Genomic DNA, 10,377 nt, shown 5'->3' on the forward strand with positions numbered 1-10,377 from the left:
ATGGACCAACTCCTAAAGTCATCATTTGCCACCTCCCGGGGTACATGAGCAGGAAGCTGGAATTGAAGGATGGTGCCGGAATCTTAACCCAGGTATTCCTTTATGAGATTCACACATCCCAAGTGGCATCTCAACTGATAGCAAAATACCTGCCCCACACATATATTTTCTTATTTTTGTTGTGTGTTTTTAAAATCTTTTTTTAAAAAATTAATTATGTTGCATTATGTGACACAGTTTCATAGGCTCTGGGATTCTCCCAGCCCCTTTCATAACCCTCCCCCCATGGTGGATTCCTCCACCTTGCTGCAGTATTACAGTTCAAATTCAGTCGAGATTCTTTCTTTGCAGACATATACCAAGCATAGTGTCCAGTATCTTATTGTCCAGATAAATTCAACAGTTTCTTGGGGAGACCATCTCTGGTCTGAAGGTAGAGCTGGCAGAATATTATCCCAATCAATAATAGCCCCAACACAATATTAACAACAATTTATGACATTATGGAATTGACATGGTATTGAGTAACCAATATGTTTTTAAAAAATGCAAGTTCTTAACCACATCCTGTGACTACTTCACTGACATTTCAATTTTGGTTTATATACAGAACCAGCTGCTATACACCTTAAAATGGCTATAGGGTACTATTCAGCTGTCTCGTGTCTATTTTAATTTTAGCATTTAGCAGTTTATAGTGCTGAAGCATAATTTTGCTGAACGTGGCAGATTTTAGGATAGCCTAAACTGGCTTATAATTCTAACAAGGCATATGTCAACAGTTGAGGTGCAGAACAGTTTCAGGAGGGTGTGCAGAGAAATCTTCAATACCTTAGTGAGGAGCAACTATTCTCTGTGTCTCACCTAGTAAGGTATATCACACATATATTTTCTAAAACCATTTACAGAATATTCCTAGCCTTAGTACAATGTAAGTGGTATGCAAGGATTGCTCTACTCTAAGGTTTAGGGAATAATAATAGGACATTTGTACACATTCAGTACAGATATCTGAACAATAACATAACATCTTCCCCCCTAATATTTTCAATCCATTGTTGGCTAAATCCATAGACACACAACTCACAGATAGGGAAAACTCACTGTATGCCTTTCTGGGACAGTGACAAAAGCAAAGAGTGATTAAGCAAATTCTAATTGTTCAAGATGAATATCTGGGAGAATGGAAAGTCCATCTATTATCTAAAGAAGTCAGGGAAATGAGTTCTGCTTGGTCACACAGTCAAACTTTAGATTTGAGTATAGAGAGATGTCTGGTGAGTTAGCCAGAAAAAACACATCAGGGCTTCAGACGACTGGGTAAACAATGTAGAGCACATTTGGAGCCTTGGCAGTGGCGATCATTTAACTTCGAGCTGTATTCTGTTTCCTTTCTGATAAGAAACTGTAAGATCATCCCAGAATATCCCACTTACTACCAATAGATATTATTTATTGATGCTCTATTGAATTCACAAATACAATATAAATATAAAAATTATTTTGAGAGGAGGTGGAGAAGAGAAGAGAGAGAGAAAGACAGATTATCCATCTGTAGGTTCACTGCTCAAATGCCAGCAATAGTCAGGGCTAGGCCAGGGCAGAGTTGGGACCGTGGATCTCCGTGTGGGTCATTCATGTTGGTGATGGAAATCCAAGGGTTTGAACTATCAGCTGCTGCTATCAGAGTATACAGGCAGCTGGAGCAGAAGCTGAGTAAGCTGGGATTCAAACCAGCCTCTCCAACACAGGCTGCAGGTGTTTCAGGTGACAGGCACTGTACCAAATGCTTGCCCCTAGTTCATAAATTCTAATTTAAATTTTTTGTTTTCTCTAAACAATATGTTAAACTTGTAAATGCAAAATACCAGAGTCACACACTATTAACATGTTTATTTAGTCATGTTTGACATGTTGAAATTAAAAAGAATATTTTACATATTGTATAATTTACATTTTTATAAATACTTTTAAAAAGTGGAAATCCTCTTGGTGACATTAGAAGAATATCTACCTTGAATTCCACAACCTGTTTTTTAATCTGGCCAATTAGATTCATTTGTGTATATGCATATTTCTTACTTATGGGTATCCATAATTATAGCCTAAGGATAACTTTGGGACATGTACATAATAATTCTAAACTCTCATAAATGTGTAGCCTATCGCACCACAGTCATGTTGATTTTGTTCTTTATTAAAATTGTACTATTGTACATTTGAAAAACATTTGCGGTTGCAATCATTGCTTTAGGCCTTGACTTATCATCTTAGTCTGCTCAGTTTATTTACTGATGACACGGTCCCCGCTCCTCTATTCTTGCTTCTGCTGAGTTAAACACTAGTGAGCCTCAGCGGACTCCAGCATCCAGATGTCTGAGGCCCACGAGGGCCCAGTCACTGCAGTATTGGGAGTTTTCTGTTCTGCTTCTTTCTATTGGAAAGGAGTCAGTTAGCCTGAAGTGGAGCAAGTTTGATACCAATCCACCCTTAACAAACATTTCATTATTGTAGGTACAGCATGTTTCTTAGTATACAACTAAACAGAAAACGAATTGCCTCTGGAGTTCCTGTTGAAGAGTTATGTGTTTCCTTGGATCTTGGGCTGGGAAGTTCAGAGTTGTCTTACCCTAAGAAGGGAGCCCAATAAAGAACTCATAATTCAAACCCCAATAAATGATGAAATGCTTCTATGAAGATAGATTTGTTATGACTCAAGTTTCTCCATGTCATTCATTACAGGGATGTTTTCTTGGAATTGCACTATGCACAACAAATTAAGATGAGTGCAATGTGGTCCAATCTACAAAGTAAAGCATTTATCTTACGTCCTAAATTTAGAAAATTTGCATTTGTAATAAACACCATAGGAAATTAAGTCATCTCTAAGCCATCTCCTGAGCTTAGTTTGATTCCAAGCTTATAGTTGGAATATCTGCTTAAAAAAAAAAGAAGCTATAAATTACTCATATGGTCACAGAAAAATACCTAGGAGTCAAAGATGAAATAAGGATGAGTCATTATTTTTCTTATATTCATTTCTTGGTGTTGATGCAGTAGCTACAGTTTGCTTCTGTGACTGTGCTTCTTCAGGGATGTGTTACATTTCTTCTCTGCTAGTCTCAGGCTCCTGAACCTGGAGGACAGCCTCATTGTTCTGAGGACAGTTGGTGTGACAGGTACAGGTCCCAATGACCATCACGGGTCTCTTGATCTGCCCTTGGGAGCACTGGAACTCCACCTGAATAGTTTTAGTGTTGTGAGGCGTGCAGCATCGTCCATCACTGCAGACCCCACAGAATCTGGGCTTGTAGGTGTGTAGGCTGGTGCAGTTCTTGAACTGCAGGTGCATGGCTGTGAGTGATTTCCTGGTGCGAAGACACCTTTTTCCTTTCTAAAAAAAAGGAGAAAAGGAGTGATACACAGCATGGGTCATGTGGTAAAGAATAACTTGTTAGTTGCCTGGCCAATATCCATTATCATTCTTACTTGCTTAGAGAACGGAAGTTTGACTGGCCAGTCTAGTCAGTAAAAGAGTATTTGATTCCCAGAATTTCTTGTAGCTTAAGATGGTCTTATGGGCAAATTTCTGCCTAACGATAGCATAAACTAAAGTTTAAGGGAATTCTTTCACTTTTTAGACAATTGCTTATTATTTTTTTTCCCGGAATACAAATTCTACACCTAATCACACACTTTATTTATCTTTTGACCTTGAGGTGATGAGCTTCAAGAAAGAGTATGTTTGATAATGAAATGTATTTTTAAAACTAACTATAACAGGCTTTGGCTTCCTTTTTAACAAGATGCATTCTTTGGTGTAACAATTTGGCACTATTGCAAATCTACTCAAACACTTTTCTGACAATCAGTTGACCTTAACAACACCAAAAATAACTCCACAATCAAAGTATACTTATTAGTTGTTAGGTAAAAAAGTGGTAAGCAATCAGAAAATAGATCCTATTTGAATTTGTCGATGCAAAGCCCATTCTTTCTGTAACAAGATGAACTGAGGAAATTCTAAGACAGTGGGATGTGAGGTCGTTTTTCTTGAAGACAAGGTAAATGCCAATTTAATCAATATGCCAATATGCCACCAGTAATGCTTGCTGGGAACTCCAGTATTGATAATTAAAAAATCACTTTTATTTCCTACTTAAATTTCTTCATTTACTAGTTTGTGACAATTTTCCACTTCTTACCTTTCTGGGCATGACCCACAGCTCATGGGCTAGTGAAATTTGGAACTCTGCTAAACTGGGATCTCTTGAAACTTGACAGGCATCAAAATCATCTAGTGGATCTGTTGAAACACACATTGTTGGGCCTCCTGCCCAGAGCTTTGGGCTCAGTATGTATGATGTGGGGCCCATGAGTTTGGGTTTCTAAACATGCTTCTGGTGATCTCATATTGTGAGCCATTTTCTCAGATTTAAGAATCTCTTGGACATAAATGTATCTATTATTTATGCATATTTTTCCCTCTCTCTCCTCTCTCTGTAACTTTGCCTTTTCAACTAGATAAAATAAGTCTTAAAAAACAAATAAGGGATCTGGGGCCTGGTATGGTAGTCTAGTGGTTATAGTCCTTGCCTTGCATGTGCTGGGATCCCTCGCAGGTGTTAGGATCCCATATGGGGGGCTGGTTTGTATCCTGGCTGCTCCACTTCCCATCCAGCTCTCTGCTGGTAGCCTGGGAGAGCGGTAGAGGATGGCCCAAGGCCTTGGGACCCTGAACCCATGAAGGAATCCTGGAAGAAGCTCCTGGCTCCTGGCTTTGGGTCAGCTCAGCTCCAGCTGTTGTTGTGGCCACTGGGGAGTGAATCAGTACATGGAAGATCTTTCTCTCTGTATATCTGAATTTCCAATAAAAATAAATAAATCTTTAAAAAAACAAAACAACCCCCACCAAATAAGGATCCTAAATATAGTATCTCCCAAAAATTAAATAAGAATTCAAGTTATCAGAAAAATTGATAAATTTTGAGAATAGAAGCAATAGAAAAGGCATGTATATTAGAGGCATGCATAGAACAATCTTATTTAATGAAAGTTGCGGAGTCCCTGGAGATGTTCAGGGGATTTTGATTTCTCCATTTTTTTTGGTAGTTAATGTTTAACCAAAACTCAAAAATGGGCACAGATTAGCAGTATCCACATGTGTGAGACTGTTTATGTGGCTAAACTTGCATTACTGGGCAACATGCATATTTTGTAAGTATAGGGAAATGCATATTTTAGAGAAATGGCTTTTTATATGTTCCTTTTAAGCTGGTACAAAAAAAGTATGAAGTTGTGACAGACCTCAAAAAGTCATATAGCTAAGTAGCCGTGCAACTAATACAATAACTAAGGGATTATTTTTTTTATCAATATATATAAACTTTAAGTGATGGTAGCTAATGTTAACAGAGAATTTATTGCTTAATATTCTTTGAAAATTCATTTTATTTAAGGCTCATGAACATTTTGAGGTGAGTACTTTCAATGGCCCCATTACATGGAGGAAGGAATTGAGATTAAGAAAATTGCCCAAGATAACACAGCTCCTTCATGTTGAAAAACAGGATTTAAAGTCAAACTGTCTGGCTCCGGAATTGTTCCCTTAAGCATTAGATGACATTGTCCCAGTGCAGAGATAAGTAAATCTTAAATTGTTGGGTTTTAAGGGTTCATAAAATCACTGGATTTGGGTGTTGTACTTTTCTGACATAGGGCTCTGGTAAAAAGGCCTGTGATGTCATCAGGAGCTAATCAGGGCTGCCAACCTGTGTGCCTGACACTCAGTGTTAACACAGAGTTGATCCAATTCCAGAGAAAAAAATGAAAAATGCTGTTTCATTTGGGCCATATTGCCTTGTGTTGGCATGTGTGCTATTTCCAACAGACTTTTAAAAATACTGATAAGAATTCCCAATTGTCCATTCATCTACTCATCAAAAATTATAAAAATTATTTATCATACACATGCTTTGTACTAAGTGAAGTGTTGGGGATTGAAAAGTAAGGCAGCCCTTCTTGCTTCACAGAGATTGAAGCTGAAGGGGGAAGGAAACTGAGTCAGAACTGACCTCTTGAGAAGTAGCTGTGTTTGGCAACTGGGTAGACAATTTTCTCTAGAAATGGAGCCTTCTAGATTGTTCTCAGTTTTGGAAAGCATTATGGTTGCCCAGCTTTTCACACATCTCTTGTAGATCTGTTGTGAGTTGCTGGCTTCTGAAACCTCTCTGCCTTTTCTTTGGAGTTCACTCTTCCTTAAGCTAACAACTAGCATTGCTGTGGCTGTCTGAGGCCCAGCCTTGGTGATGGCAGGCTTGCTCCAGGCTCTACCTTGTCTGTTGGTTGCTCCAGCTCTTGCTCACAGGGTCGCACCATGCAGAGCCGAGTCTGCTTCACCATCTCACACTGACGATTCCGGTTGGTGACCCGGGTGGAAAAACCCATGCCACATGTCTTGGAACATGCACTCCACTCGGTGGTCTGTTCAATGCAGTTGACACTTGAATCAGGAACTTCAATTCCCAGGGTAGCTTCAGGTCTGTAGGCTGTATAAAGATTGTGGGATTGTATAAAGAGCTGCAGGTGATGGCTCAGGTAACTGGCTTCCTGCCATCCATTTGGGAGACTGGACTTATATTTCCAGTCCTTGGCTGCAGCCCTGGCCTGTGTGCACACTTGGGGAATAAACCATTTATAGGGACTCTGTCTATATGAGTGTCTCTCTGCCTCTCAAATAAATAATAATAAAAAGAAATTGGTCTCATTCAGTTCTGTAGCTAATAAGCAGTGGTGTTCCAGGTGGCAGAACTGAATTTCCTTCTTTATAAATATTTCTTCTTTATAAATCCCTAACATAATAACTAGTACATTGCAAGCCTTGTGGATTGTCTGTCCAACTTGACCTTACAAATCATAGTGGAACTTGTCTTAAAAAGCTTAGTAACTTTAAGAATGTAGAAAAGTATGGCATAAACAACCATTCCATAAAGAGTAGTATTTTCAACACTTTATTCTATGTCTAAAATGAATCAATATAAAAATTTAATTGTGATGAGGAATTAAGATCAGCCACATTAAATTAGTATTAAAAGAAATGCTGCTTTCTGGAAATAGAACTGGCTGTTCGGGTTATGCAATATACATATTTGGACTTTACAGAAAAATCTTGTCTCAACACTTCCTATTCATGGTTTGGGGCAAGTCTTTCTCTTCCACATGGCAGTATTCCTATCTTTAAAATTTGGCTGACAATTTCTGACATCAGAAATATTGTAAAACTCTGGGCACTGCCAATGTAAATAGTCTGGTTGGTTACTGACTTCAAATCCTATTGTTGAATTTCTCCTCCAAAAACTAACTTATAAATGATACACAAAATAAAAGTCTAGAAGAATTACATGACCCTTTGTAAAGAATCTGGAAATATGGCATTTCTCTGTGATACCTCTGCAGGCCTGAGTAATGCTGCTTTAAGGAGACTGTTCTCAGACATCAGAAGTCATGTACACAATCCAGAAAAGAAAAAAAAAATTCTACTGTTAGTTTTACAGTTAAAGGATCAACTGTGATGGACAAACTAAACTACAAACAGTAGTCATCCATGAAACAGAAGTATGTCAAAAGAGTAACCAAATTCAATAGGGTCTCTTTAGAAGAAATTGGGTCTATATATATTCGGTAACATTGTTAATGTGCAGTCATGATATGCTTGATCTCAGTGGGCCATGTGGACTCCACAACTGAATGGTCAGAAACTTAGGCCAGTTGGTCATTTCAAATCCAGGCTTCCTGCCCTTGTTTCTCTCTTCCCCAGCCATTTGGAGTGTCTCACCTGGAAGGGTAATGCCTCCCAATGTTCTCTTTTCATCTGGATCACACGTCCACTTTTCACAGCACTCCCCAGGCACTGCAACTTTCCTTGGAGCTGGGCAGTCAGGATGTGGCAGTAGCACATCGAGCTGACAGCGGGGTACACAGCCAATCTGCCCATCTCTGCAGGTGCAGAGGTATTGGCAGTTTGGCTGGAACTTCTCTCCACTGCGATAAATGACTCCATCGAACACACAGTTATCTCCTTCTAGCACTGCAATGTTGGAGAAGAGAGGGAGAGAGGGAAGAATACATTGGAGAAACTGTGCAAGATTTGGTGGACAAATCCCAAACCCTGAGTCATTCCTTATTTATTTCAGGTGATCTGGCTCTTTATGCCTCTCTCCTGGTACCTCCTCATGGAGGACTCCCAGAACAAAAAAGGAAAATTGCTAAGCCCTGTCATTTGTTTATGGATGAGGAAAAAGGGTAGAGAAATATTTTAAGTCTGAGAAATTGTCAATATAAACAATCTGATTTATGCCTCTTAAATACTCTCCACCATAGTTTGCGATTTCCCTCTGTGCCCCCAAACCATTTCTTTCATAAGATAAAACAGAAAGAACAACTGTGAAGTGACATCCTCAAGGCACTGTGCTGAGGTACCCGGTGATAACATCAAGCTGCAGCAATCGCCTTAGTTTCCCCTATTCCAGCAACTGACGCTTACAAAGAGAAAAAGTGCACATGGTATTTTCCAAGTAGGTCAACTGGTTAAATTGGGAAGGGGGTATTGGCATGGAAGTACAATAAATCACCCATCCTTTAGACAAAAATATAACAAAAGGTTGTTTCCAGTCCTATTTGGACAGGCGGGGAGATCACCAACTACACGGCTTTACTGTGTACAATATTGATCCTTGATTGATTACATTTTGTGAAACCATAGGATTGATTGCTTGCATTTTTATTCTATTTCTAGCCTAAGAGGGGTTACAAAGTCTTTCCAGCAGACGAAGGTCTTTCCAGCACCTGCTTTGGCTCAAACAGGTCAATTGCAGGTGTGAAAACAAACCTGTTGGACTGCACTTGGCCCAGCTGGGAGCCAGGGAGTCTATCACCCCCAGGCGCTTTCCTGGAACTGTCCAAAGGAAATGATTTCACTGGCCCTTAACTTAGCATTTCATCCCCTGTCTCTAGGGAGGCACGTGATCAGTTCTCACCTCCACGGGACAGGTCTCCTTGCGGGTTTCTGGAGCTCCCCAAAGTCTCCAGCGCTTTCAGACCATGCCTGGCACTCAGTAGAGGGCTCCCCAGTGCATCCTCCTTATTGTTACTATCTTACCATCCTCTGAGAAGAGGAGGAAAGGGGAGAGAATGATAGGGACAGCCTCAAGGAGTGCGAGCAAAAAGGGCAAAAGGTGGAGGGGGCAGGATTACCCATGCAGATGCCTGTCTGGTTGCTGGGGTCTGCGCTGCGGTCACAGTAGAGACCACTGCTCTGGTCGCAGGGTTGCAGCTCCGAGCAGCTCTCACCGCGCTGACGCGCGCACACGAGGCAGCAGGAGCAGCCGTCAAGCACCGCGCGCACCCCAGGGGCGCAGGTTGGAGGTGTGGAAGGACACTGGTGTGGACACGGAGACGGACATCGCTGAGCCGCAGCCACCTGGGGCAGAGAGGAGAGAAAACAAAAAACTCTCTCAGGAGCTGCTAGCCCAGGGATCAAGCAGCGGGCGCTCAGGAGAGCAAAGTTTGACGGGCATCTTAAGGGTGAGCCACTCACCTGTCCCAAGAAATGGAGGAGCAGGAAGGCCAGCCAAAGACACTGCTTTTGCAGACAGAGGCTAAGGTTCTGCGCACTCGGCATTCTCAGGCTTTTCCCTGCCTCTTTTCCCAAACCGGGCTTTCGGGCTGCAGATGCACTGCACGCCTTCCTCTAACCCCTGCGCAGGTTTTATAGCGCGCTCCCGGGACGCACGCAAGCCGGTTGGCTGCAGCGCGCGGAGGAGGGAGGCCCCGCGGGTGGGGCGTGGTAGGAGCCCTGGGGTTGCCATAGCAATTGGCTCTAAGGCTGCTCTCCTTAGGGCGCGGCGCCGGGCCTGCGTGTGCCTGTGTGTGGCGACTGGCTTTTCCCAAAGCACCGGGAGGGGCTGGGTGGAGCCCGAGGCCAAGACCCAGGGCTCGCTCGAGAGCGCGTGGGAAGGAAACGCCCGTTTCCTCCTGGAAGTTGCTTCACCTTCCCCCAGGACCAAGACGCCGCCAATCCCCAAGAGTTTCCTCCACCCTGGCCGTTCCAACCGGGGCTGCAAACGTGGGGCTCTTTTGATGGGATGCCTGAAGTTTGGGGCCATCTGCAGTGGATTGGCGAGAGGCCCAGAGGCTTAGTCATAAGAGAAACACATGCAAGTTTGTCACCGTTTAGGGCACTCATTGAATGTGTTGGGAGGGAGGGATCCAGGAAAGAAGGGAGAAAGGGAAAATGTGAGGACGCAGGGGGTGGGGGGTAGAATCCGTGTCACAGTGGAGGCTTGAATTGACCAAATGGCAAAGCTCTTTTGATGCTCA

At 42.0% G+C, this 10,377-nt stretch overlaps 1 protein-coding gene across 1 annotated transcript; it reads right to left on the minus strand.

Annotated features, from left to right (window-relative positions):
• Positions 1 to 1,885: 1,885 nt before the first annotated feature.
• Positions 1,886 to 9,679, minus strand: CCN3 (cellular communication network factor 3). Its single transcript, XM_040979461.1, has 5 exons — positions 9,596 to 9,679; positions 9,253 to 9,478; positions 7,835 to 8,086; positions 6,334 to 6,548; positions 1,886 to 3,394 (listed from the first exon to the last, which is right to left on the minus strand). The coding sequence occupies exons 1-5, from the start codon at positions 9,677 to 9,679 to the stop codon at positions 3,101 to 3,103; spliced, it is 1,071 nt and encodes a 356-aa protein (XP_040835395.1). The 3' UTR covers positions 1,886 to 3,100.
• Between the last annotated feature and the right edge of the window lie 698 nt (positions 9,680 to 10,377).

Source organism: Ochotona curzoniae, unplaced genomic scaffold, assembly GCF_017591425.1.
Source record: "Ochotona curzoniae isolate NIBS_2020 unplaced genomic scaffold, NIBS_Ocur_1.0 contig_3190, whole genome shotgun sequence".
Lineage (NCBI taxonomy): Eukaryota > Metazoa > Chordata > Mammalia > Lagomorpha > Ochotonidae > Ochotona > Ochotona curzoniae.